The sequence below is a fragment of the Amphibalanus amphitrite genome, unplaced genomic scaffold, assembly GCF_019059575.1.
Source record: "Amphibalanus amphitrite isolate SeventyFive unplaced genomic scaffold, NRLGWU_Aamphi_draft 000264F_arrow, whole genome shotgun sequence".
Classification (NCBI taxonomy): Eukaryota; Metazoa; Arthropoda; class Thecostraca; order Balanomorpha; family Balanidae; genus Amphibalanus; species Amphibalanus amphitrite.
In genome coordinates, this window is record NW_024881759.1 from 480,033 (window position 1) to 507,972 (window position 27,940).

Consider the following 27,940-nt stretch of genomic DNA (forward strand, 5'->3'; position numbering starts at 1 on the left):
GAGTTTCAGCTTGATCGGAGGTGTCCCGAATCTGGGCTGAATCCGGGCTGAATCTGGGCTGAATATGGGCTGTCTTGACGGACATGGTTTTAGGGGCCGATTAGTGGGCAGATATATTCAATTAGCTATTAATAATTGATTATGCAAACATTCAAGAATCTACATCATTCAATTCTAGCCAAAATCACGCGGCGCTCCCAGGATTCGAACTCACGACCCTCGGATCCGTAGCCCGATGCGCTACCGACTGCGCTACCGAGGACCGCGCGCCGACGATCGGAGAGGCGGATCGCGGGTGCTGGCGTGCAGAGAAATCTTTACCCTGTACGCCGTAGAAGATCGGCTGAGTTTCGTGAAAAATGGTAGAGGAATTGTCGAAAGAAAATTCATCGATCTATCATTTGAGACTAAGAACCATTGATTCCTTCAAAGGTTGACCGAGATATCGCTCGCCGAAAACAGGCCATTTAACATGTAAACCCTATGGGCTGGTAGGAAATGTACGCCGTGGAGCAGCAGTGCTACCAACTAACTTCGGCGGGGGCCGCTCCAGGATGCCTCTATTGATATTGCCCTAGGCGTTTAATGCTTTTGTCTTAGTTTTGGTCACGCTTATTTTGACTTTAATTGCTAATTTTTTGGTTCACATTTTCTCTTAATAGGATTAATTCTTAACAACTATACATTTTTTGTTTAGTTTGGGTAATTTTAAATCAGAATTTGTGTTTCTAGTGGCTTAACTATTATAAAATGCTATAAATCCACGTGACATAAGGCATAGCCAAAATGGCAAAATGCCTTGAGGCTTTCTTCGCCTTGCTTTCTTCCCAAGGGTGCGTTCGGAGAGCGCGGAATATTCCCCGTTATCGTGAAAATTCCCCGTGTTGCGTTCGGAGAGGGACATTCCATACCGCCAATTTCAAGGATCGCCGCTACTGCGCCAAGTTGAGTTCGTGGGATTTTGTTTGGGTTATTTGGGTTATTTGGTTATTTGGAACGCTACATCTATGGCAAGATGTAATAAGAATGAAACTCTTGAAGAAAGAACAACTAAGAAAAATCACAATTATTTTCAAAAAGTCCCATCTGTACTGTGCCCTCCCCCCCCCCCCCCCCCCGCCCACCCCAAACACACACAACACAACACTTCAAATTATCGTTTTCATTGCTTCAGAGGACAATCACACAACTGAGTAAGCATTATCAATTGTTGGATTTGCAATATAACTGATCAGGGTAGAAACAAACGCAAGAAATATCCATTTATATTCAATAATATACTCACTCGAGCATACCGATGGGCGCCGCCATCTTGACGGGAACGACGCGTGAGATGCTTTTTAGATTCCGCGCTTTCCGCGTCCGTTCCGCGGAACTTTCCCCGGGAATCGCTCTCCGAACGGCACATTCGGCGGAAATTTCATGCCGGCGTGGAATATTCCCCGGGAATCTGCCTCTCCGAACGCACCCTTGTGGGTCAACAGCAATTATCAAGAGCTAAATCAATTATTGGCATGATACAAACAAACCAATTTTTACATTTTTATTTTATTTGTACATTGCATCACTTCAATAGTATTTTGTGTGCGAGGGAATTTACGTAATTGTACTCCAGTATAAAAATTGTCTTTTATCAAAAAAATGTTATCTTGAAACGACACCAGGGGCGCATGATTGCAATATTCGCTGTTGTGACGGTTGTGGTGGATGCGTAATGAATTTTCGCATTCATTGGATTTTTCAGATTTGTCTCGTTCGGGTTCAGTCTGTACATGCCTTGTCTGTTGAAGGGGATTTTACATTATTTAATGTTTTTCACTCCAATTGATAGAATTTGAGCCGGCATTACGACTTTCCAGGAGCTGCTGATTGTGATTGGTGTAAGTAATAAAAGGTCTTTCAATGCGCCATTTTCGTCTAGCTCATTGAGGTCAAGCTATATATGGCGTATTATCCATTAAATTTCTGAAATACATTAATAGGAAACACATTTTACTGTACTGGTTCTTGTAAACTATAATTTTGTGTCTGATACCTTCAATATTCATATTAACATGGTTTCGACTTTCGGTGTGGCACATATGGACTCGCCTATCAGTAGATTGGTAGGTATTGAAGGATTTAGATCGAGATATTTGGGTGCACAGTAAAAGCAGGGGCCTGCAGACATTTTCAGACTTCATCCATAAATCTGGTTTTTCTATGCCCAGATTTTAAGGTGAAATCTGGGTATTATGATAGCAAGCGTCTCACATGCTGCCACCGGTTTGGGAAAAGTTGCTAGATTCGTCAGGTCTAGAGATATTTCTACCAAGTCGCTATATAGGGTTATCACATAGCGGTGATTTCAAAAACGGAGTCAGTTTTTTCTGAGCTGGCGGGGGGGCGTTTGGGGGGGATTGCCCCCCTTGCCGATAGCTCGGGAACGGCTGATCGGAGCCAGGCTTGCAAGGCGGCGTTGGAAAGCGGTCGAGTAGACAAGCCTAATTACTTAATTGGTAATGCATACTATCATCGGGATACTGGGGGGGCGTGTGTGTGGGGGGGGTGTGTTGCCCTTGACCGATAGCTCGGGAACGGCTGATCGGGGCCAGGCTTGCAAGGCGGTGTTGGAAAGCGTTCGAGTAGACAAGTCACTATCATCGGGATACTAGGGGGGGTGCGTTTGGGGGGGATTGCCCCCCTGACCGATAGCTCGGGAACGGCTGATCGGAGCCAGGCTTGCAAGGCCCCCCCCCGTATCCCGATGATAGTTTGCATTACTAATTAGGCTTGTCTACTCGACCGCTTTCCAACGCCGCCTTGCAAGCCTGGCTCCGATCAGCCGTTCCCGAGCTATCGGCAAGGGGGCAATCCCCCCTACGCCCCCCCCCCAGTATCCCGATGATAGTGTTTGCATTACTAATTAGGCTTGTCTACTCGACCGCTTTCCAGCGCCGCCTTGCAAGCCTGGCTCCGATCAGCCGTTCCCGAGCTATCGGCAAGGGGGGCAATCCCCCCTACGCCCCCCCCCCAGTATCCCGATGATAGTTTGCATTACTAATTAGGCTTGTCTACTCGACCGCTTTCCAACGCCGCCTTGCAAGCCTGGCTCCGATCAGCCGTTCTCGAGCTATCGGCAAGGGGGCAATTCCCCCCTACGCCCCCCCCCCCCCCGTATCCCGATGATAGTTTGCATTACTAATTAGGCTTGTCTACTCGACCGCTTTCCAACGCCGCCTTGCAAGCCTGGCTCCGATCAGCCGTTCCCGAGCTATCGGCAAGGGGGGCAATCCCCCCTACGCCCCCCCCCCCCCCCGTATCCCGATGATAGTTTGCATTACTAATTAGGCTTGTCTACTCGACCGCTTTCCAACGCCGCCTTGCAAGCCTGGCTCCGATCAGCCGTTCCCGAGCTATCGGCAAGGGGGGCAATCCCCCCCTACGCCCCCCCCCCCAGTATCCCGATGATAGTTTGCATTACTAAAATTAGGCTTGTCTACTTGACCGCTTTCCAACGCCGCCTTGCAAGCCTGGCTCCGATCAGCCGTTCCCGAGCTATCGGCAAGGGGGGCAATCCCCCCCCTACGCCCCCCCGTATCCCGATGATAGTTTGCATTACTAATTAGGCTTGTCTACTCGAGCGCTTTCCAACGCCGCCTTGCAAGCCTGGCTCCGATCAGCCGTTCCCGAGCTATCGGCAAGGGGGCAATCCCCCCCCCCTACGCCCCCCCCGCAGTATCCCGATGATAGTTTGCATTACTAATTAGGCTTGTCTACTCGACCGCTTTCCAACGCCGCCTTGCAAGCCTGGCTCCGATCAGCCGTTCCCGAGCTATCGGCAAGGGGGGCAATCCCCCCTACGCCCCCCCCCCCGTATCCCGATGATAGTTTGCATTACTAATTAGGCTTGTCTACTCGACCGCTTTCCAACGCCGCCTTGCAAGCCTGGCTCCGATCAGCCGTTCCCGAGCTATCGGCAAGGGGGGCAATCCCCCCCTACGCCCCCCCCCCCCCCCAGTATCCCGATGATAGTTTGCATTACTAAAATTAGGCTTGTCTACTTGACCGCTTTCCAACGCCGCCTTGCAAGCCTGGCTCCGATCAGCCGTTCCCGAGCTATCGGCAAGGGGGGCAATCCCCCCCCCCCCTACGCCCCCCCCCGTATCCCGATGATAGTTTGCATTACTAATTAGGCTTGTCTACTCGAGCGCTTTCCAACGCCGCCTTGCAAGCCTGGCTCCGATCAGCCGTTCCCGAGCTATCGGCAAGGGGGGCAATCCCCCCCCCTACGCCCCCCCCCCCCCCCGCAGTATCCCGATGATAGTTTGCATTACTAATTAGGCTTGTCTACTCGACCGCTTTCCAACGCCGCCTTGCAAGCCTGGCTCCGATCAGCCGTTCCCGAGCTATCGGCAAGGGGGGCAATCCCCCCCCCAAACGCCCCCCCCCCGCCAGCTCAGAAAAAAACTGACTCCGTTTTTGAAATCACTGCTATGTGATTACCCTATATAGCGACTTGGTGGAAATATCTCTAGACCTGACGAATCTAGCGACTTTTCCCAAACCGGTGGCAGCATGTGAGACGCCTGCTATAACAATACCGAAATCTGAAACAGACTGTGGGCACATGCTTTTAAAGTCTGCCATTGATTGTGGGCTTTGATAAGGTTGAGACTATATTATATTGGCCTATTCTTTTATACTCTTAAAATTTTATCAGATGAAATTTGTGTTTTGCCTTATTAATTTTGCCATACCTTGTTATTTTTAATGCACTGTTCTGCTCATATTGTTTTCTTTCATTGAAAGTTTATTGCAATTGATATGCATTTTGATTTTTCTCTTTTAATGTAACTACAGGATGAGTTTACTTGTAAAACTCTGTTGTACAACACAACTACAAAGTTCATAGAAGCTTTTAACATAAGTTTTACTGTTAAAGAAAAAAAAATAGAGGCATTAGGCAAATGGAGTGCCAGTCATACTTGTCATCACTTCCTGGGAAGCACAACTCAGCCAGGCAAATTGTTTTGGGTTTTATGCTAATTATCAGCTTTTTATTTGTTTGCTTTTTCTTTTTTATGAAAAGTTTGGGCAATTGGTAAATAATTGTCAAGAAATATGGAAAGTCATGGCCTTCATCCCCCACCCCATCCCAAACACACTTACTTTATCTGACCCTGTTCCCGGTTATTGTCTTGTTAATGTATTACCTTCATCGAGTATGCTGAGTGCTGACATACACATGGCCAGGGGTGCATGCTAAGTCCTATTGCTTATAAGCTGTTTGAAGAATAAATAATGTACACCTATAAGGTTTTAAGTACTTCCAATTATTTTGATAGAATAAACTGGTACCTACCAGAATTTTACAGTAGTATCAGTTTCATATTCATTGTTATATTTCAGATGGTTCCAAAGCCAACCATTGTTGTATAAAAATGGCAAAACTTCAAGACACCAAATTAGCCCCTAATGCATATGTGTGTGTGTTGTGTTGTGTCTCCTACCTCTTGTTCATGTCTTAAACGCTCTTTAATTGCAGGGCTACCAGACAGCGAAACCAGCAAACAGCCATTTCACAGAATCGAGATTATAAAACCACTCTTGGCTCGAATGAATGCTTCTGGTGTGGGCGTGTGGCAATGTGTGTTTGATGCTCTGTCTTGATTTGCGGAGAAAAGTGTGTGCTGTGTGCTCGCGAATTGTCCAAGAACATGCCTCGATGTCGACATCGCTCCTCGCGCTCGCCGAGCGTCCGCCGCTCGCGTTCCCGTGATCGATTCAAGCACATTGAGTCGGAGCGCTCCAACCGTCGCCGTGCTAGCCCCAGCAGCCGTCACCGCCGTCATCGGCGCCGCTCCTCGTCTGCGCCGCGCTATCGCCGACGCCGCTCTTCAACGCCGGACAGTCGTCGACGCGGTGGCTCGACCGAGAGGCGCCGTCGCTCCTGCAGCCGCCAGCCTCAACGCGAGCGACGTCGCCGACGTAGCAGCCACTGCACCAGCGTACAGGACGACGAGAACGGCCACCTCGTTTACCGAGCCGGAGATGTGCTTCGCGACCGCTACCGCATCGTCGGCTTCCTGGGTGAGGGTACTTTTGGTAAGGTAGTGCATGTAAAGGATCTAGCGAATGGTGGACGTTCACGTGCGCTCAAAATCATTAAAAATGTCGAGAAGTACCGTGAGGCCGCTCAGTTAGAAATCAACGTGTTAGAAAAGTTAGCCGAGAAAGACCCATACGGAAAGCAGATGTGTGTCCACCTCTGGGACTGTTTTAACTACCACGGGCACACATGTCTGGCTTTCGAGATCCTCGGAAAAAGTGTGTTTGATTTCCTTAAAGAGAACAACTATCATCCTTACCCGATCGAGCACGTTTTGCACATGGGTTACCAGCTGTGTCACGCTGTTAAATTCTTGCACGACAACAGGCTGACGCACACAGATTTGAAACCTGAGAACATTTTGTTCGTTAACTCTGACTACGACGTGGTAGCGGACGCTCGCCACAAGAAGGAAAGTCGCATGCTGCGCTGTCCCGACATCCGACTCATCGACTTCGGCAGTGCCACGTTCGACCACGAGCACCACTCGAAGGTGGTCTCGACGCGCCACTACCGCGCCCCCGAGGTGATCCTCGAGCTGGGCTGGGCGCAGCCGTGCGACGTCTGGAGCATTGGCTGCATCCTGTTCGAGCTGCACCTCGGCTACACATTGTTCCAGACGCACGACAACCGCGAGCACCTGGCCATGATGGAGCGGGTAGTGGGCCCTCTGCCGACGGGCATGGTGCACAGCACCAAAACCAGATACTATCCGGGCGGCCGGCTCGACTGGAGCGACCGTTCGTCGGCCGGCCGCTACGTGCGTGACAACTGCCGGCCGCTGCGCAACTACTTGTCGCGATCTGACGACGACAACCATCGGCGTCTCTTCGACGTGATAGAGGCCATGCTGGTGCACGAGCCCTCGGAGCGGCTCACAGCGGCGCGCGCGCTACGCCACCCAGCGTTCGACCGGGTGCGCGCGGCGGCCAGTGGTAGCGCGTAACAGAAAGGTGTGTGCGTTACGTGACGGGTGACGTGGACGCGCTGCGATGCAACGTTCAACCCCTGACTCGGTGGGGATTATAGCCCTTAGGGGGCACGAGTGAAGTGATTGATGCAGGAGTGAATGATTCGGTGATCGTTGTGTTTGGTCTAGTTGCTTGTCCTGGGACTGTGACAAGTATATTGGTGTTTGTTGAGCATGGATCGTGTCATCGTATGAGGTTTGTTGGTGTTTCATGCATTTTCTTCTTTTTGCAGGAAATGTGTTTAAGGGTCTGGTGTGTGGCTTGAAAAAGTGTTTCCTTTTGACTAACCCAGAAGGTAACGTTCATTATGTGTTGCTGAACCCTGTTTGAATGGCTGACATCGATATTCGAAATGTCGCCATTGCTCACACGTTTTTTTTTTTGTATTGCGGTAATTTTTGTCACTGATAGCCGTTTGCTGATGGACTTGTTGCAAACTCGGTAGACACGTTTCATGTAAAAATATTATTTTGTTAAAAAGTGTCATCGGGTAAATTTTGACTTTTTACTTGCTATTGAAAATCTTAGGCTGGAATGTATCACGGTCCGAGTTTTCTTGTCCTGGCAGCTCACCTACAGGTGGATAATCGTTTCCCCGACGCTCGATTGATTTTTCTTGATAGAGATGTTTTCTATCGTTGCAGTTTGCAATATACCTACACAATGTGCAACAGCCTAGGAAGTGAATATGTGGCACAGATGTGAAGCTATCTGTTCTGCATTCACTTGCTGGGTTTGGACGTGTTTTCACTCCGCGGGACGATCACTTTAACTGGTCTGGTGATGACTTCGTTCATCAATATCTGGTGGCGAGGAAGTCTAGTTACGGGTTGGGGTCAGTCGCAGAACATTTAGATTTCATAGACCATGATATCCAACACTTCGCCACAGTCTTAAAGGCGAGCGCGAGCCACGCCCACAAAGGATTTGCTTTCACAAAATTTACTGACCGATTCTGCTGTACTTTTCAGGAAAGACGTCAAGTTCGTCCAGAAGCTACTAAAACTACTAAAGCTACTAAAAAAGCTTTTCGGCATTCTAGCCCACTAGACAGGAAGATTGGGGAATCAATGTTTATCCGTTCCCAGTGGCGTCCCAAGGGCGAATTCAAATTGCTAATGAATTAGAATGAAATCCTTCAGGAAAAGAATGGTGCAAATTTATCCAAATTGGTTCTATTCCTTTGCTCCAAAGCTGTGGGTAAAGGGCTCATCTCACTGCGTGGTACTCAATGTTTTCGGCAAAACCAATTATTACTCGGAGACTAGACTATGCTATCACCATGAAATCATAACACGAGGAAGTGCGAGGCTACACAGTCTCCACCTAAGATTTGGGTCGACATTTTCTAAAATTCCAACCATTCTTGGCGGGCGTCGGAAATAACAAATTGCACTGCCTTCAAAGAAAAGTTACCTACCTAGTACCTCTTGCTACTTCCCTGGGTAGATGATTTGTGTAACGGTAGACCCTGTAGAAAGAATGGGGCATCGCACGCCTCTGTTCCCAATCACATCTCAGACAGACCTGACTCGAGTGTGGGTTTTCAGATAGGTGGGGACGCCCCTCTTCCCCTCCCCGGGCTCCCCTCCCTCCAACTGGCCTGCCGTGGCTCCTGTTCGCCCTATACCACCAGGGGAGTATCTACGAGTACTGTAGTGGGTTCAGAAGGTTTTTTGGGGCTTTCTCCCTCCCCTCCGGCTCCACTCGTCTCGTCCGAAGTTCTTGAATAGTTTGAAACAGGGCTGCGGAGTCGATGGATTTTAGGATGACTCAGACTCCGGCTTCAAAAATCGACTCCGACTCCGACTCCGACTCCTACTCCGACTCCGCGACTCCGGACGGTTCTATTAAAATCCATATAATGATATTGAAGTTCATAACGGAGATGTTTTTAATATCTTGCCTGAAACCATCCCTTGTGCGTTCCAAGGCTATGCGTTGCAATTCAGTGGCGGCGGAATAGGGGGTGCAGGGGGTGCAGCTGCACCCCCATCGAAAAACATGGGGGTGCAAACATATCTTTTTGCACCCCCAAAATCCGTACAAGGGGCCCGTCGCACCATCCAGTACATTTCTCCCGAAAACCAGTGATCGGAAAACGAACACTGATGTGGAATCATCCGGGATGTCCAATTAATGTCAGGAGCGCCCCATGCTAGTCTTTGGGGCCCCCACACCGGCTAGAAGTGTCCGAGCCGCGTTTGGTGCTCCACGCGGCATCTGAGGGCCCTTTGATGACGATCTCTGAGGGCTCCCACCTGAGGGCTTTGTCCCCTGGGGCCCTACAACGGCCACTAAGGGCCCTCATGACGACCGCTGAGGGTCCCACAGAGACTCCAGGGCCCCAAGGAGACTCCAGGGGCCACGCTGGCCTCTGAGAGCCCCTATGACGGCCTCTGAGGGCCCTTACGATGATCTCTGAGGGCTCTCACGACGAACTCTGTCCCCTGGGGCCCTATAACGACCACTAAGGGCCCTCATGACGACCGCTGAGGGTCCCACAGGACTCCAGGGGCCCCACTGGCCTCTGAGGACCTCTACGACGGTCTCTGAGGGCCCTTGTGACGGCCCTAGACCCAACTCAAGTCTGAGGGCCCATTTGGCTTCAGACGGCCCAGCGACGGCCTCTCATGGCCTCAACACAACCAGGCTGCAGGGGCTGTGCTGGCATCTGAGGGCTCTGCAACGGTCTAACTATTGAGGGCCCTAACAACGATGGCCTCTAGCGGTCTTACCAAGGCCTCTGAGAGCCCTGCAAAGGTATCTGAGGGACCATGAAGACCCTCAATATGGCCAAGGACCCTCATGACGGCCTCTGATGATCCTCTCGAAGGCTTCTAAAGGCCCTCACAACAACTTCTGAGGACCCCAGGACGGTCCCTGAGGGGCTGAGGGCCCTGACGACGACCTCTCTGGGCCCTCACGATGGTCTCTAAGACCCAACGCAAGCTCCAAAGGCCCACACTGGCGTCTGAGGGCCCCACGACGGCCTCTGAGAGCCTCGACGCAGGCAGGCTCCAGGGACCATGCTGACCTCTGAGGGCCCTCTTGACGGCTTCTAGGGCCTAACGAAGGTTTCAAGGGCCAACGCTGGCCTCTGAAGAACCCTACAACGGCCTCGGAGGGTCTCAACTCAACGCATGCAGGTGCCAGGAGACATGCTGGCCTCTGAGGGCCCCGCAGAGTTCAGATTCAGAGTATCCAACGACCTTTGTGGACCTTACGAAATACGAAGGTCTCCGAGAGCTCACGCAGGCTCCTGGAATTCCACACTGATTCTCAGGCCCCATGTCGGCTTGTTGAGGCACTTTATCTGCTCTTGGTGCCCCGTCGCCGGCCTCTGAGAGTCTCAATGTCGGAACTTATGGGGCCATGGGCCCTACACCGGCTTTTATGGCCCCTACATCGACTCATGAGTCCCAAGATTGGGACTCATGACCCATGAAATGTGGGTCTAAGCAGCTTCTAAGAATCCCCATGCTGGTTCTAGTAGCCACCAGCCGAATATTAGGGCTCACACGCGAGCTCCTGGGACCCCGTGCATATCCCAGGGGTCTACCTGCCTCTAAGACCCCACACATACTTTTGGGGCTCAAAGGCTTGCCCCTGAAGGCCCCACTGAGACCCCTTTCCTCTATTCAGTCCTCCATACCGGCTCTTTAGGCTTAACATCGGCGCCTGTGGCCTCCATCCCGGCTTTGGAGGGCCTCCATACAGGCTTTTTTGGGGTCCGATGCCGGTTTCTGAGAGCCCTCAAAAGACTTTCGAGCCTATACTGCCTTCTGAAACCTTTCAGCAACTTTCAAGGGACCGACCCTGATCGGAGGGCTCATTCAGTCTGGGGAGTCATGTAGGTCTCTGGAGGAGTCCCTATGTGGTCGGTTTCCAAGGGGCTTCTAAACACGGTCTTCTTGAAACGGTCTCGTAGGGCCCTCAATATGGTCCTCTGCGACCTCTGCGGATCCAGAAAAGTGGTTTGAGACGCTGCGGGTGGTGGCTAGACTAAAAGATTAGCCGATAAAAACTAGCTGCATTTGCTTCTTTATGCTTTCATTATTTGATACAGGTAGGAACACTGCAATTTCAAACCTTTTACAGAACTTGTGTGTATAGGGATAGTTTTCCAAAATCTTCGTTTTTCATAAATCAATAATAATCACTCAAAAAAAAACTGAAGGGGGGCCGAAAACTTTCAGAGGGGCCCCTTGAGAAAACTTTGCACCCCCATCCAAAATTACCTTCCGCCGCCACTGTTGCAATTATGCAGAATAGCATGCAGAATTAAGAAGCAGGCTCTGGGGACTTCACCGTCTTCTGCATCTTTCGCTGAAAACGTTGGTCCAAAACGGCAAAATGGCCTTTTTTCGACAAAATCTAATTTCGAGCGCAGTATCGTCAATCAAACAGGTGCCCTCAACGTCAAATCAAATTGACGTTGAGCCATGCAGCGGTAACTCCGACTCCCGAGTCGGAGTCGGTAAGATTTTGGCGACTCCGACTCCGACTCCGGGCAGAACTGGCGACTCCGACCGACTCCAACTCCGACTCCGAATCCGCAGCCCTGGTTGAAATTTGATGGTTTTTGGCTTTGGAGGGGGGGTCATGCCCGCAGAGTCCAATGGATTTTCGGTTAGATCCAAGATTCTTACAGGTTAGATCTGCGTTAGAAAAGAAAAGTTACTACAATGACAAAATCCGACTAAATGTGGTGCCTCAGGGATCAGTTATCACGATCTTTTTCTCCCGTCTCCTCAACGATTTTTTTTTTTTTTGTTTATTTCCATGATCGAATCACAAGTAGCTGCAGCTATAATAATATTATAGTTAATTTATATATTTATTCACCATAGTAGGTTCTCTGGGACATTTCTAGAGGGATGTTCGGTCTAAAAAGATTAATAAAGATGCAGTGAATTAAGTAATTTTGCAGTGGTTTTGAACAGTGAGAGCTGAATTGTTACGTACCTGACGCGCTTGTGACAATCATTTCCTAACTTATACCAGGGGGCTGTCATCCCGAGCTTTCCTATGTGCCGGGCGGCCGACTGTTTAACATTACCCGTGACGTCACCGGGGCGTACACTTGTCAGCTGCGCTTCCCCGCAAGTTTGGCCTTGAATACGATTTTAAGGGTCACGGTTGTAAACAAGTTCCTTTCCGGAAACGTTCCGGAAACGCTGGAAGCGTTGTCATGCTTAAATTTTCCGGAAATTGCTTCATATCTAATTTGCGCCTAAAATCACTTGAAGCATAGGCTCCTTAACGCTTTCCTTATTGTAAAGTGTTGCATTGTCTGCATGGTGAGGAGAACGCTAACCGGTCAGAAGGGCGATGTGTTGTGAGGAGGCGCCGACAGGTCAGGAGGGCGCTGTACGATGAACGCTGACTGGTCAGGAGGGCGATGCATGGTGATAAGGGCGCTATGCTTTGCAAAGGGCGCCGGCTGGTCAGGAGGGCGCTGAACGCGAAGATGTCGCAGACAGGCGAGGAGGGCGCTAACAGGTCAGGAGTGCACTGTACGGTGATGAGGGCTGCGACAGATCTGGAGGACGCTGTCCGTGGAGAGGGCGCCGACAAGTCAGCAGGGCGCTGTATGGTGGGGAGAGCGCCGACAGGTCAGGAGGGCGCCGTGTGGTGAGGAGGATGCAGTACAATGAGAAGAGCACTATACGAGTGAAGAGGGCGCTGACAGGTGAGGAGGACACTGTATAAAGAGGAGGGCGCGGAGAGGTGAGGAAGGCGATGTACGGTCAGGAGGGCGCCGACAGGTCAGGAGGGCCGCCTACGGTGAAAAGGACACCGACTTGTCAGGAGGGCGCTGAACGTAGAGGGCGCCGGTCTGGAGGGCCTTGTATAGTTAGGAGGCCGCTATACAGTGAGGAGGATGGCGACAGGTCAGGAGGGCACTGTACGGTGAGGAGGGCGCTATAATACGATAAGGAGGGCGCTGCCAGGTCAGGAGGGCGCTGACATGTGTGGAGGGCGAGACAGATCAGGAGGATGCTGTGTGATAATGTCCGTGAGGGCGCCAACTGGTCTGCCCGGAGGGCGCCGAATGTGAAGAGGGCGCCGACAGGCCAGGAGAGCGCTAAAGGGCGAGAAGGGCGCCGACAGATCAGAAGGGCGCCGAGCAGACAGAAGGGCGCTGAAGCCTGAAGGTGAGCCGAGGGCGCTAGATGGTCAGGAGATTGGGAGTGGATATCCGGCATTTCAGGATTGTGGGTGCATCTTCACCCACAAAGAGATATAAAATTGTAAACCTGGGCGCCGGTGCCGCATGATGACGCCGCAATGGCTTGACGTCGAGAGCGACTAGAGTGCTGGACACTGAAAAGGCGCCTTCGGCGCACAGAATGCCCTGGATGGTGTCTTTCCAGAGGGCGCCTGCTAGACTGCTAGATAGATTTGGGAGGGGCTAAATCCCAGTGTGCCCCCCCCCCTTGGCTGCGCCCCTGAGTCCTTTGTCTAGCGATTTTCGAAGTACGTATCGCGTCCGTAGGGGCCTTGGGAGCTGCCGGTGACCACAGAGGCCTTATCAGGCCCCTGCTGACTCGGGACCGGAGCCCTGAGTCATGTGGGCCATAACACCACAGGGCACCGCATCTTTTTCGAGATAAATGACCGTTCTGAAGCGTGTCGTATTTTCCGGAACATGACCTGGCATTTACATAGTATTAAGCGCCTGCCGGCCTCTCTCCTGTCCGCGGCTGACAGCTTACTGACGATCCATACTGACGATCCACCTGGCAATCACCAACTCAACCCTAATTACGCCGTTATCCGCTAGGTGGCGGGGTCATACGATCCAAGTCAGGACAACGGATTCTCATAATTATTTTATTATCATATTTTCCCTTTTTAAAGTCATTTAAAAGCGCTATTGCAGAAGTAATTTTTCGATTAGCAGCGATTGCAGCCGCCGCATCAGGGTCCGGATTGAGCCAGGGAGCGTATGCCCCGATGACGTCACCGTAGTGTTGAAGATTTGTAACACTAGCGAGCCCGGACGATCTTACCTAACTTATACGGCCTTGCATTTCCTTTCGAGTTTGAACGAATGGGAAGGAGTCAGAGTGGTACGATTTTTGGACGCCGGTGAAAACAGGGCGCCGGAGGGCATATTAGTCACGTGACATTTGGAACTTCTCCTGCTCCATGGGCCTTCTATATCCCAAACGTCACGTGTAAATTTAACGAACCTTGATCAAATCGCCCCAGGCGCCCTGTTTTCACCGTCGTCCCGATTTTTGTAGTTTACAAATATGTGGTTTATAGCATGCTCAATGCATTGAAATGTTTATTCACTATTCAGATAAATTAGTTTTGGTTCTATTTATTTAGTAAATCCAATGTATGTGTAGTAGAGCCTCATCTACGGCCGGCGGCCCTGTTTCACAGCACACCGCTACAGAGCGGCACACATTGACATCCTGCGGCATTGGCATTGCAATTGTTTCCCTTGAAAACATTTGGAAAACATCAACAAATTTGTTGGATGCTCTAACATTGAGAGCCTCCGAGTTTATTGATGTAGTAAGGGAAATCCAATACCGTGGCTAAGTGTATCGCACTGATAGCATAGCATAGCATCGTGCCATGAAATAGAAAAATAGTTGTGGTGAGATGAGGAATTCATTGAATTGGGATGAGATTAGAGGGCGGATTAGGATTTTCAACATCATGGTCAACATCCTTAGTGTGAGATCTATCAGGGTTGTTATTTTTATACCAGTCGATTCAGGACTCTCACCATTGGGGAATGTTCTATCCCTTGGTTCTATCCACTAAGCTACAGGGTGGACTATGATATTGCTAGACATTTCAATCAACCCGCGCCCCACTGGGGGGGCTATTCATAGCCCCCTCCCGTTTTTCTGCAATAACTTCCAAAAGCTAGATCCAATTTCTTTGCATGATATTACTCAGAATAGACTGCGCTATCAAACTGCCATCTCGGATTTTCAGAATTTTAAAAATTTTGAAAATTATTTGTTATAAAATTCAAAATTTATCTTTTTACATTTTTTTCAAAAACTTTTTGACTTTTCGAAAAACTGGAATATTTGCGATAGAACACATGCTTATGACTTACTCCAGCAAGTCTTAGCTAAATATCTGCAAAAATGACCAAGTTATTCAGTCACATTATTGCAAAACATTCAGAATTATAAATTTTCCAAATCAATTTTTCAGTACGTATTTGACATCGTACACCAATATTAATAGCACCATCGTGTTCCTGAGCTCAAACTGACTCTGATAGACACCTTTTTTGTTGAAAAAATTTAGCTTCAAAATTTGACCTTTTTTGACCTGAAAGCTGAAAGTGACCTGACCTAAGCTAAATTCAACTCAAAATGTCCTCGAATTACACAAAAGACATCAAATTCGAAATCTATGGCCTAAATGGACCATAAAACATGTGTCACATGACCGATGCATGATATAATATTTTCGTGACCTGTGATGACCTGACCCTGACCTGAAAATCAAAGTACAAGTTTGGTACCCTCAGGGTATCTAAAGCATCTGTTCACGAGTGTGTAAACCATAAATGAGCCTGATCTGACTTGTAAGATAGCGGTCAGAGCCCAAATGTGAACAATTCAAAATGCTAATAATTTTTACTTTGACCTGACCTGTGACGTCATCGGTGACCTCGAGGTCAATGAAATTAGGTTTCGTTCGACAGTTTTTCCGGAGCTATCAGACGCCGTTTGAATTTTGACGATCGGCCCAGTAGTTTCGGAGTTAGGAGGGGGGGGGGCTATGATAGCCCCCCCCCCCCCCAGAAGGGCGTGTTATACGCAGACCCCAGTGGGGCGCGGGTTAAACTAGGGACCCTCCCACCTTCAAAAAAGTTTATGAATTGGCATGAAAGTGATGTCGCTCGGTTCAGAAAGAGCGAAAACGAATATCTACCAAATTTCACCGAAAAATATTCACCGGTTTTCAAGATATTAGACTTTTACTTTTGTTTACTTTTTGGGATCTCCGCTGGTGCGACTTTATTTGGAAGCAATAGTTTGGCAGCTGAGCCTGAAAGTGCGGCATTTGTTGCGCGCAAAGCAGCATATACCACCGCGTGCTACAAAACGTTTTAGTCAAACATTTAAAAATCGTTAGATATCTGCGCTGACGTCACACATTCAGAGGGGTATTCCTATGCATTAGCCCCTCTGAATCAAAATGCTGCAATTTTGAAATTCAATATTTCCGATTTAAGGCATTTCTCGATGTTGTGAGTGCCGAAACCGGTAATTGTGAGCCAGGGACCCCATTTTGGCTATCTCAACTCAAATCTAATGTTAAGGTGGGAGGGTCCCTTTAACCCGCGCCCCAGTGGCGGTCTCAGCCAACTTCGCCCTAGTGGGGGGGGGGGGGGGGCATATGTTACCACCCACCTCTAACTCAAAAACTAAGAGGGCTAGAAAGATGCGGTAAAAAGCTATCGATAGCTCTCAACGCGTACGTTTGAAAGCATTAAGGTCATTTTCATCTTAGAGCAATATTGGGGTCACTGGAGGTCATCATAGGTCAAAATTTGCCAAATGTCATTATATTTCTCAGAAAACATGCATTTATCTCAGAAACTATGATAGCTAGAAAAACGCATAAAAAAAAACAATCGATAGCTTTTGAACTCTTCTTTTGAAAAGGTCATTATCAAAATTGACCTCAGGTCAACGGTTTAGCCTGCAGAGGGCAAAAACTCCAAAAATAGCTGTTTTTACTAAATGTGTTTTTCGACAATAACTTTTGACTAAAAAAAGCCACAACATTTCTATTACCAGAATCGTGTTGCTGTCGACGAGACGCGTCGAATGAACTATAATTTGACCTTGAAAGGTCAACTTGAAAATTTGACCTCGGGTCAAGGTCATGACCTGACCGGAAAAGGTCATGTTGCATATCATTCGATGCGTCTCGGCAAGACAAACACAATGAGGCCATCCCCAGCGTCTTATCTCTTTCCAGTCGAGAGTTATTGGCAAAAAGCTGTTTGTAGCCTCAAATGACCTCGGATGACCTTTCTAGAGGCTATCAGCAAAAAACACACATTGGTCGTCACGGGTGGTCCAAATCATTGTGATTCTGAAATATTTGGACTGTTCCTATGCGTACACACGGATTTAGAGGCACTTTCATTTTTCTCCATTGCCTTCCCAGCAAACATGCCCACATGGGTCCCATATGGGGTGAACATGGGCCAGATGGGCCCACGTGGGACATGTGCTACAGATGGGCTACCCATATGGGCCCCATATGGGATAAAAATGGGCCAGGTGGGCCAAACGCATGTGGGCTGGAGATGGGCATCCCATGTGGGTCCCATATGGATCACCCATGTGGGCCCCATTTAAGTTACTCCAAGTGCATAAAAGCAAAAAAGGTGGCTGTTGTTCATGTGTATTTTGGACTCCAAGTATATCAAATTCATACATGATGCCATATGGGGTCAATGTAGGCTGGCCCATATGGGTCCCATGTGGGCGCCGCGTGGGTCCCATATGGGGCCTACGTGGGCTGGCCCATATATGGGTCTCACGTGTCACCCACTGCCATTCCCATGTGGGGCCCATATGGAAGAGGTGGGGGGCCCATATGGGAACCATGTGGGCATGTTTGCTGGGTTATAATGGTAAGGTCACGCCACTGACCTGACCTTAGGTCACGCCACTGACCTGACCTTAGGTCACGGATATAAAAAATCCGAGATATACAAATTGTAGGCGCCCATAACATCATGCAATCCACCAAGTTTGAAACCTTTCTGTCAAACACTGCAGGCTGGACATGATTGCAAACTTTTTTAGGCTTGGTCAGTTAACTTGACCTGGTGACCTGACCTGACATGACCTGGGGTCAAAAATTTAACACATTGTCCAAAATTGATGTACAAAAAGCTACCCCAAGCGGCGTGGCGCTGCGCGCCGCGGTTTTTTATTTACACGCAAAAAACGCGACAGGGTGGTAACATATGCCCCCACTGCACTGGGGCGAAGGTTAAGGAGCTCTTTTTCAACTTCAACCTATCCTGATATAAAAGAAGAATGACAACCCAATCCCTTGTGGGATTCTGCTACCATTATGATGACAGCATGTTCTGTGGAAAAGCTTGAGCTTATTTCTGTGCCTTGATTTCAGGTGGCAGCTGATCACATCAGTCATTTAGCATGAGCGGGATTCCGGACAAGTCATGGCAACCGCCCACTGTCAAGATGCAAACCACGTAAGTATCCCATGACCCGTGTAGCCCGGTGTAGAAGCACGCATGCTTTCCATGCGCTTTTGTGTGGATGGTTTTAAACGTAACTGTGTCATGAATCGGCTTCACCCCTGCATCAAAATTGATATTTACTTGAGATACATTCATGATGGTACCTAATACCTATCACAGACAGACCCCTAACAATAACCGAGGATCCATACATGAGCAGAGTAAATTCAAACGGATTGCAATAGTGATTACTGAGTGTGTTAGAAAATCTCTCCGACTCTCAGTAATGCGTAGGTATTACTTGTTGTTGTGTATCTGCAGCAATTGCTGGGGTCTGGGCACAGCAGAAGTGCATTTATAATATGTATGCACTTGCCCGTGTATCCCTTTAATTGAGCGTGCGTTCGGCATCCGGAAAATGAGGGATAATTAGCCGGGATCACCGATAATAATTTGGCATTGCAGGGGCCATCGATGCAAATAGTCACATTTTTAGATTGCTTTTGCTACACTAATGGCTCTTTTACTTGTTGTCATGTCCGTTGTACACGGTGTCAGCTTAAAACACGATCCCGGTGATCCCGGAAAATTATCCCTGGTTATCCGGATGCCGAATGCACGATGAGTTTCAGCCCGGTGTTCAGGGCGATGTTTCACGGCACGCTGCCAGCACGCCGCCAGCACAAGTGGTAAATTCGGAACAACCTCATAGCTCCAACCTCATAGGAGTGTAAAGACCTGGCCCCAACACTACCACAAGCTGTGACGTCAGCTCGCGAAATGCGCTGGCAGCGTGCTGGCAGCGTCCGTGAAACAGGCCCAGAACGACTCAAAATCTTGGCGGGAGTGCCGCCATCTATGCATCAATCACGAACCTGTGGTTGCTGCTGTGGCTGGTGATGTCGCCGTAGCGGGTCGCTGGCTCGATCATTCGTTTCGATCATATGCTACTTTGCGTATTAGACGCTGTGTCTGCTTTTAATGACATGAGACTGTTTCTGTTTCAGGATGGGGGAAATCGTGATAGAGCTGTATTGGGAACACGCGCCAAACACATGTCGAAACTTTGCGGAGCTGTCAAGAAGGGGATATTATAATGGTTGCAAGTTTCATCGGATCATCAAGGATTTCATGATCCAAGGTAGGTTTCGTAGTGTACACTCGGGGGCAGATTGATGTTCTACAACTCTTTATCCACCGGGTTCCTATGGCTCAGCATTGGCAGCAGCAGCCTGGTACCGGTAGACTGTGCCGCTTCACTTACTTGTCAAGCGGCACAGCCTACCCACACCGTATGCCACCGGTCTGGGTCGGTGGCTGAAAGGCGATGTGGGCCGCCTGTGACGTCAGCGCAGCGGTGAGGGCCGAGCCCGGAGGCATGGCTCGGGTCGGCGCGGCGCGGCGGCTGGCAAGGGCTGGGGAGTGAGGTGGGGTGGGAGCACGGACCATCGCGCGGCTGAGCGAGTGTAGTTAACTTTCGCGTCTCAAGGCGCCAATTATTCTACCTAACAATTGTGCTAAAGCAGTTGTTAAAATGTCCTATCCCCAAGACAGCGCCTATCATCATACTTGCCATGCACATTGCACATTACGACACACTTAAACGTGGCATTGGGACAGCCGATAGAATTTATATCACACGCGCATCGAGTTGCGGAGCTACATTGTTTTTAGCAGATAAGTATTAAGGTCTTGATTGAGCTCATTGGTGTCTATTATTTCGCACAGCAATCGTCCAGAGACGTGGGAACTGGGGTTTTTGGGTAGCGCGGCGTCCCAACTTTAAGCAACTCTTACTGTTCCTCTAATGTGTGGTCGCAGCCACCAATAGCAAACCGTTCGATCTAGGAACAAATAAGTCGCGCACCTGAGACGGTTCGAACCGGGTTTCTCCAAACGGTCACCCTACGACGCTAGCGTGTATCCACTGAGCTGCCGAAACCAGCGACCACCCGCCGCGGTCAAACGCGATCAAATGTCACAATACTGTCATTGGCGGTCAGCGGGTGAATGTCATTTTGTTTTGTACAGACGAGGATCATTCTCGGTAGCTCAGTGGATGAACACTCGTGTCGTGAATTGGCCGGTGGGAGAAGCCCGGTTCGAACCCCCCTGAGTGGCCGACTTTTTGGCTCCTAGTTGGAACGGTTTGCTATTGGGGGCTGCGACCACATATTAGAACAACAGTAATGATCGCTTTAAATTGGGGCGTTGGCTGCGGCACTACTCATAACCCCCAGTTCCCACGTCTCTGGACGATTGCCGTGCGAAAAAACAGACACCAATCTGCTCAATCAAGGCCTTAATACTAATATGTTATACAAAATACCTATAGCTCCGCACCTCGATGCACGAGTGACATAAGTTCTATCGGCTGTCCCATTGCCACGCTTAAGTGTGTCGTAATGTGCATTGCAAGTATGATGATAGGCGCTGTCTTGGGGATAGGACATTTTAACAACTGCTTTAGCACAATTGTTAGGTAGAATAATTGGCGCCTTGAGACGCGAAAGTTAACTACACTCGCTCAGCCGCGCGATGTCCGTGCTCCCACCCCACATCACTCCCCAGCCCTCGCCAGCCGCCGACCCGAGCCATGCCTCCGGGCTCGGCCCTCACCGCTGCGCTGACGTCACAGGCGGCCCACATCACCTTCCAGCCACCGACCCAGACCGGTGTCATACGGGTGGGTAGGCTGTGCCGCTTGACAAGTAAGTGAAGCGGCACAGTCTACCGGTACCAGGCGGCTGCTGTCAATGCTGAGCCATAGGAACCCGGTGGATAAAGAGTTGTAGAACATCAATCTGCCCCCGAGTGTACCTTCATTTTCTTCACGCCAAGTACTATTTTTTGTTTTGAAATTTGGTGTTAAATATCAATATTTTGACGTCTATTTAGGTTCATTGTCAATATGCAAACGCCTTGCAGTGGGAATGTTCGGGGTGGTTATTTGTGGTCTCACTTAACCCTCTCATGTGTGCGGCGTTTGCCAGCTTCCAATGTGTAGGGGGGGGGGGGTCGGTTGGGCCCCCCCTTGCCGTTTGGCCCCTGATCGAGCTAGAGCTTCGCGGAAAAAACGAGCGTGTTGCCCGTGACGAGAGGAAGCCGATGATACCCAATTTTAAAGGGACCCTCCCACCTTAACATTAGTTTTGAGTTGAGATAGCCAAGTTTGCGGCCAGGCTCAGAAACCACCATTTATCCTGGTCGCAACCCCCGCAGCTTTATAGTGTTCAAGAAATTTCTTCCCTTTACTTGCAGGGTGGGACCAGCGTAGTCCCTATCTCTTAACACTAACGGACTCTGATGACGTCATCAAGCCCATTGACCGCGCGTTATAAAATAAAAGTCTTATATTTCAAAAACGAGTGAATATTTTTCGGTGAAATTTGGTAGATGTTCATTTTCGCTCTTTCTGATTCACGGTACATCACTTTTATGCCAATTCATTAACTTTTTTAAGGTGGGAGGGTCCCTTTAAGGTCATAGGTCATTGGTTGACCTTCCAGGTCAGGTCAGTGACCAAAAGTCGGGGAAAATCGGGACCTTTTAGAAAGTCGTAAAGTGTGGCTGCTAAGGGTTTTTCGGGGTGCTGATCACGAATATCGTGTTAGTTTTGATCACAGATGATGTCTTTAAGCATTTAGACCAGGTCGGGTCAGGTCAGGTCAGGTTAACCAGTAGGCGTCGTGACGGGTATTCGTAGTACGTGTCAACCGCCTCTGACAGCTTCGTAACATGTTACGAAGTCACCAAAACTACTTCGTAAATGTTCAAATGGTTGCTAAATTCGAATTCAGCGCCAAAAAACTAGCCTAGAAACATGTAAAACTGGAAAAAGTGAACCGAGGTCACCAAAGGTCAGTGACCTGACCTGACCTTCAGGTGACCTTAACACCCACCCTAATGCATGGGAGCAACATCAAATCACATGTTTGAACGTTTGAAACCACGAAAAGCTTGCAAACGTGCGGCTAATGCAAGCCGACATACGCGGAATCGCGATTCCGGCCAAACATGGTCTCGGAAAAGAGGTCACAGGTCAAAGGTCATTTGGGTCAGGGTCATGAAATTTTCAGGGTAGGTGTAAAATTGATCAATGCGAGGGTACTGAAAGTTTCGTCGCGATCGGCCGCTTTTTACGCGAGTTATTTGCGAAAAACCATGGGGGGTCCATCCGACCCCCCCCCCCCCTACACATGCGAGGGTTAACCCGCGCCGTGCCGCAGATCTGAAATTTCCTTGCAGTGCTGGGAGGGGGGGGGGGGGCGGGGCGTAGCCAGGATTTCCTCAAGGGGGTTCCAAACTTACAGGGGCCCAAGGTAGCCCCTAAAAATAAAAATAAAAGTCGTCGGATTTCATCCACTATTTTTTGGAAGTGGCCCAAATAAATTGAAAAATATTTATTTTAAAAAAATGAAAAAGTTTGAATGAAGGGGCAAGCAGTCCATGGGCCCCTGTTAGATAGACCCACGAATAGCTTCATAGAGTCGCTCAGCCGGTTCTGAAGGCATCCTGAGGGCCCCGTGTGGTCGGATGAGGGTCATTCAGACCGTCAAAGGCCCTTACAGCCCATGAGAGCCTCGTAAGCGGGCTGAAGGTCATGTAAGGCGTCTAAGGGCCACTCAGACCGACAAAAGGACCCCTTGCACTTGCAGAGGGCCTTGTCGAAACGACGTAGGGCCCTCTAAGACAAACTATGGGCCCATCAGGTCATTTGAGGGCCTCCTCAAACCGATAGGGGCCCCTCAGATCGACAGTGGATCCTATCTGAGATCCCTCAAACCGACTTACGATCAGACCAACAGGAAACCAACAGATCAACAGAGGGCCCTTCAAGTGAACAATGGACTCTCTCAGGTCGATCGAGGGCCCCATAGACGTTGCAATAGACCGGAGAGGGTCCCTCAGAACAGCGGAGGGTCTCTCCCAGGTCGGGAGAGGGACCCTGAGACCGACAGAGGCCCCTCATGTCGATCGAGGACCTCCTCAGGTGGGGAATAGTCCCTCCAATTGATATACATAGGCCCCCTAGGACGAACAAAGAGCCCCTCAGGCCGACCGGGGGCCCCTCAGACCGACAGAAGGCCCTTTCGGTCCAAAAGGGCCTCTCGCGCAAATAGCGGTTCCTTTACACTAACAGAGGACCCTTCAGATATTAGTCAGAGAGCCCCATCATGAGCTCGCCTCAGAGGACAACTCCACGCGTTCAGAGGACCCTCGGTAGCTAAGAGGGCTCCCGTCAAGCGATCAGGGGCCCTTTCATACGCTCAGAGGATTTTACTGTAGCTCAGAAGGCCCACGTCAAGCAATCAGGGGCCCCTTCATACGTTCAGAGAGCCCTACCGTGTACTCAGAGGGCCTTCCTGTAGTTCAGAGGGCCCCTGACAAGCAATCAGGGCCCCTTTATGCGCTCCAGCGATCAGGAGTCCCTCCATGCATTCAGAGGGCCGTCTCGTGTATTAAGAGGGCCTTTCTGTAGTTCAGAGGGCCTCTATCAAGCGATCAGGGGGCCCTTAGTGCAATCAAAGGGTTTCCCTGTAGCTCAGAGGGCCCCCGTCAAGCGATCACATCCCGGAACTTTTGAAACTTAGAAGGGCCCTGCCGTCAGCTTCGGGGATAGGGGCCCATGGAAAGCCCAAGGAGGGTGGGTCCCTAGGGATCATAGGGACCCCCTTCGCCACGCCACTGGGGGGGGGGGGGCGTTTCGCCTCCCCCCGTAGTTTCACCTCCCCCCCGTAGAACGTAGTTTGAATTTTGCGGATCTGTCCAGTAGTGTCGGAGATACGAGGGGGAGGCGAAAAATAGCCCCCCCCCCCCCACACACACACACACCGTCGCGTTATAAAAAGACCCCACCAGGGCGCGAGTTAACCCTCGCCCGCACATGCCATTTTCCCATCCTAGAACGCACATGGGGGGGGGGGGGGTTGCCACCCCCCGCGCCATTTCGTTCCTGTTGGAGATAGAGCTTAGCGGTAAAGACCAAAAAGATTCTTTGGGAAGAGACGAATCCAATGATACCCAGTTTTACCTTCTCAGGTCAGTCATTGACCTTCCAGGTCAGGTCAAACTAAAAAATGTTGCTGTTTTGGGTCACCGTTGAATATCAAGTGCGCTGCTTATCATATACCGATGACGATGCCGTTTTCTGGTGCCAAGCCAGCTAGAACCTCTTTGTCACACTGCCCGACCAGGTTTTTGCTGCTGAGGTCATTTCAGGTCAAGTTAGGTCAAGGTCAATTTTATGTGTTTGTATGTCTGTGTGTGTCTGTGTGTATACTGATGTGTGCACCGATTGGTTATGTGTCCATATTACATGAAATCATGATCTGAGAAGCTTTTACCAAAAATGCAGTCAAAAAAACTTCACAAAAAGTAAATTCCGCTTGCCTAAAACGCAATTATCTTAGATGACCTAGGTTGACCTTGACCTTGACATCTGTACATCGTCGAACAACATGTTCCATGATAGGTGAGAGGTAAGACTGGCAAAAAAGGCCGAAATCAAGGTGTCAAAAGCTCACAAGGCCCATAGCCAACGCAAGATGTTGAGAATTGGCCATTTGGGTCATGACATGACCTGAAAAACAAGGTCATATCTCCGAAACCAAAAATCACAGAAACTTGAAATTTTCAGTGGACGTCAAGAAAGGATAGAGGAGCAGCTATACGAAAAATCAGCCTTCTAGCTCTAAAAATGTTGAGTGCAGAGCAGAAAGACTACCTGGGGGGGTGGCAACAACCCCCCCCCCCATGTGCGGGCGAGGGTTAATGGTCTTTACCGCATATGCCTACGTCTTTTCTGTGATTTTATGCTTTTTAAACGTGTGCCGTTTTTTGGTCGAGAACTCAGAAATCATGGCATCAGTAGAATTTCGATATTTAAAAAAATCTGATCCATTTTTTTAATTTTGTCCTAATATATTTCAATAAACCCCCTACAAGTACCCTTTTTTGCTCAAGCGCGGCGAAAAAAGGGGGCGTCTAACGCCCCGCGGGTTAAGTTCGCTGAACTTTAACTGAAATTTAAGAAGAATTCAAGTTTATGCGGCCTTCTCCATCAGGAAAGAACGTTGACATTCTGGACGTCAGTTTAGACTGCAGTCAGCATAACAGAAAGCTTCTCTTCTCTGGACAAGATTATGACGATCGATGATGTCATCCCTTTAATTTGACATCTACATAGATTCCACATAGGCCTCAATGATCCAGATCTTTGAAGCCTGCGTAGAATCTGTCAAGGGTGATAGGTATTTAGGCTAGACCAGTGTGCGGATTTAATAACGTACTATAGTTTATAGTTTTAAGTTTATATTTATAGTTTATAGTTTATATTTATAGTTTATAGTTTATATATGTATTGATGAAGACTCGTATCATTTGTATCGTCTCTCGAAGCTCGCCTTTTCCCTTAGGTGGAGATCCCACGAGCACGGGCCGAGGCGGCGCTTCGATTTACGGCAACTCGTTCAAGGATGAGATATCCCCGGAGCTGAAGCACACGGGCGCCGGCATATTGTCCATGGCGAACTCGGGCCCCGACACCAACGGAAGTCAGTTCTTCATCACACTGGCGCCCACGCAGTGGCTGGATGGAAAACACGCCATCTTTGGTGAGTAGTGAGCCTTACTAAGGGAAACTCGCCATCTTTGGTGAGTAGTGACCCTTACCACGCAGTGGCTGGATGGGAAACACGCCATCTTTGGTGAGTAGTGAGCCTTACGAAGAGAAACTCGCCATCTTTGGTGAGTAGTGACCCTTACCACGCAGTGGCTGGATGGAAAATACGCCATCTTTGGTGAGTAGTGACCTTTACTCAGGGAAACTCGCCATCTTTGGTGAGTAATGTCCCTTATCACCCTGTGGCTGGATGGGAAACACGCCATCTTTGGTGAGTAGTACACAAAGGCTGGATGGGAAACGTATTTGGTGAGTAGTATTCCTCATAACACAGTGGAAAACACGCCAGCTTTGATGAGTAGTACATAGATACCCCTTACCACACAGTGGCTGGGTGGGAACCACGCCATCTTTGGTGAGTATTGTCCCGTACCACACACTGTGGCTGGGTGGGAAGCACGCCATGTTTGGTGAGTGGCGTTCAATGAAACTATCCAGCTTACGGCTAAGGAACGCGAGTGGAATGTAATCAAGCGCACTCACCTCACCTGTAGTTCGTTTTTTAAGTTCGACCCTCACTGTAAACATCTTTTTGAACATAGCACGAGAATTATTACTAGAATTACTAGCTGAATTACTGAGAAAACTAGCTAGCGCACAGCGTATTAGAGATATCAATAATATTTTCCAAATAAGTTTTGAACACCAATGATTATAAAAAAAATGTTGTGCAATGAATTAGTAAGTTCGATTATATCTCCTGCTAAGTCGTATATAGGTACCTGTGGAGTTGTGAACATAGGTAAATACGAGCTGAGAGTCTTGGGAAATAGGAGCGAGGTAGAAATAATTTTGATAAAAGTTGATCGTCTGTGAAATCAATGTGCGCCGAACAGTTTTCTCTAATAACGAAACAGCATCGCCACAATTTTATTTTTACACCACAGCTTTCTTGCATGTGCGTTAGCTATGACGAAGCGAAGCTCACACTTATTTTATTGACAGTGTTCGCTTACGGTGGTGGGCTCCTACGTTTATGACGCGATTGGCGTTTTTGCACTCACTGTTTCTAATCATCGATTAGGTCAATATTTGTGCTACACGGATGTTTTTCTTGTAGGGATATTAATTTTTGATTATTTTATCATTATCAGCTGACTTTCGCACTTTGTGAAGCCATTCAGTTGCGTCTGAAGATTCGGCTGCGTCTGAAGTCGGTGTGACCGTGGCGTCGTGTGTCCGTCTGTCCGACAGGCCGCGTTCAGTCCGGCATGGACGTGGTGAAGCGGATGGGGATGGTGGAGACCGACTCCGGCGACCGGCCCGTCGACGACGTCCGGATCAACCGGGCAGAAGTGAAGGCGTGGTAGTGTCCGCTGCTCACCCTGAATCGCACCTCATCGGCCGATAACACTGGCATTGTTCACATACATGGTTCATAAATACATTACATATATTGGACTTTTTCTTTCGCCTTTTGATTAATTCGCCCCTAGACATATGAACCACTGCATTCCTCCTAAATCTCAATTGCGTGGAATGATAGCAGTCTACAGGGCGAAAGTAGCGAAAGTTGGCGAACCTCAAACCCGCAGATACCTTACAACAGGTCGTCACCACAGCACGGTTGATTCCGTTACGTCCATCGACCGACCCCTCGCCATCAATGCCCGTTCACCCAGAGTCTGAAAACTCCGTCTGTGGACTCTCATCACACGGAAACCGCCGCGGTGTCATATTCAGTTCTGTCCACGCGGAACGGAGCTGAGTGTCGAGTGTTACATCTACAAATATAGAGCGGCTGTTATACCATCGGTTTCGTATGATACCTGATAAGCGATAAGCCTCGTCTTATTCCTCGATAGTTCGTCAAGCTCGGCTCTGCCTTCTCTAGCAGTTCCAGGCGGCCAGAACCGCTGCTTTCACGGGCATGGCCTGCCTCATCGCACTGCTGGCTTCTCCGCTATTTGACCCAGCATCGCGACGGGATGGGCGATGGGAGGGTAAGGGAGGTCGTCCATCAACTGGAT

General features: G+C 49.3%; 2 protein-coding genes across 12 annotated transcripts in view; both read left to right on the top strand.

The window, feature by feature from the left end:
- The window catches only part of LOC122386835 (dual specificity protein kinase CLK2-like), a 21,290-nt gene extending 13,560 nt beyond the window's left edge, over nt 1-7,730 (top strand). The window contains exons 1-2 of one of the 2 annotated variants that reach the window (XM_043376479.1): nt 1,692-1,711; nt 5,528-7,730. In XM_043376479.1, the coding sequence (XP_043232414.1) occupies nt 5,700-7,037 (1,338 nt within the window). In that variant the 5' untranslated portion in view covers nt 1,692-1,711; nt 5,528-5,699 and the 3' untranslated portion in view covers nt 7,038-7,730. Of the gene's footprint in view, nt 1-1,691; nt 1,712-5,527 lie in introns of those variants that run through there. The other variant, XM_043376478.1, reaches the window with a different exon arrangement.
- LOC122386836 (peptidyl-prolyl cis-trans isomerase-like 1) lies at nt 1,727-27,376 on the top strand. 10 transcript variants are annotated; one of them, XM_043376484.1, is made up of 5 exons: nt 1,727-1,880; nt 18,214-18,298; nt 19,294-19,427; nt 25,705-25,902; nt 27,165-27,376. In XM_043376484.1, the coding sequence occupies exons 2-5, from the start codon at nt 18,243-18,245 to the stop codon at nt 27,278-27,280; spliced, it is 504 nt and encodes a 167-aa protein (XP_043232419.1). In that variant the 5' UTR covers nt 1,727-1,880; nt 18,214-18,242; the 3' UTR covers nt 27,281-27,376. The 10 variants fall into 10 exon arrangements, with proteins under 10 accessions (XP_043232419.1, XP_043232415.1, XP_043232418.1 ...); XM_043376480.1 differs by lacking the exon at nt 1,727-1,880 and adding an exon at nt 14,113-14,141; XM_043376483.1 differs by lacking the exon at nt 1,727-1,880 and adding an exon at nt 14,148-14,160.
- Nucleotides 27,377-27,940: the final 564 nt, after the last annotated feature.

Coding starts and splice junctions, on each gene's coding strand:
- LOC122386836 (XM_043376484.1), top strand. CDS start 18,243: ATGAGCGGGATTCCGGACAAGTCATGGCAACCGCCCACTGTCAAGATG. Junction 18,299..19,293: donor ACTGTCAAGATGCAAACCAC/GTAAGTATCCCA, acceptor TTTCTGTTTCAG/GATGGGGGAAATCGTGATAG. Junction 19,428..25,704: donor CAAGGATTTCATGATCCAAG/GTAGGTTTCGTA, acceptor CTTTTCCCTTAG/GTGGAGATCCCACGAGCACG.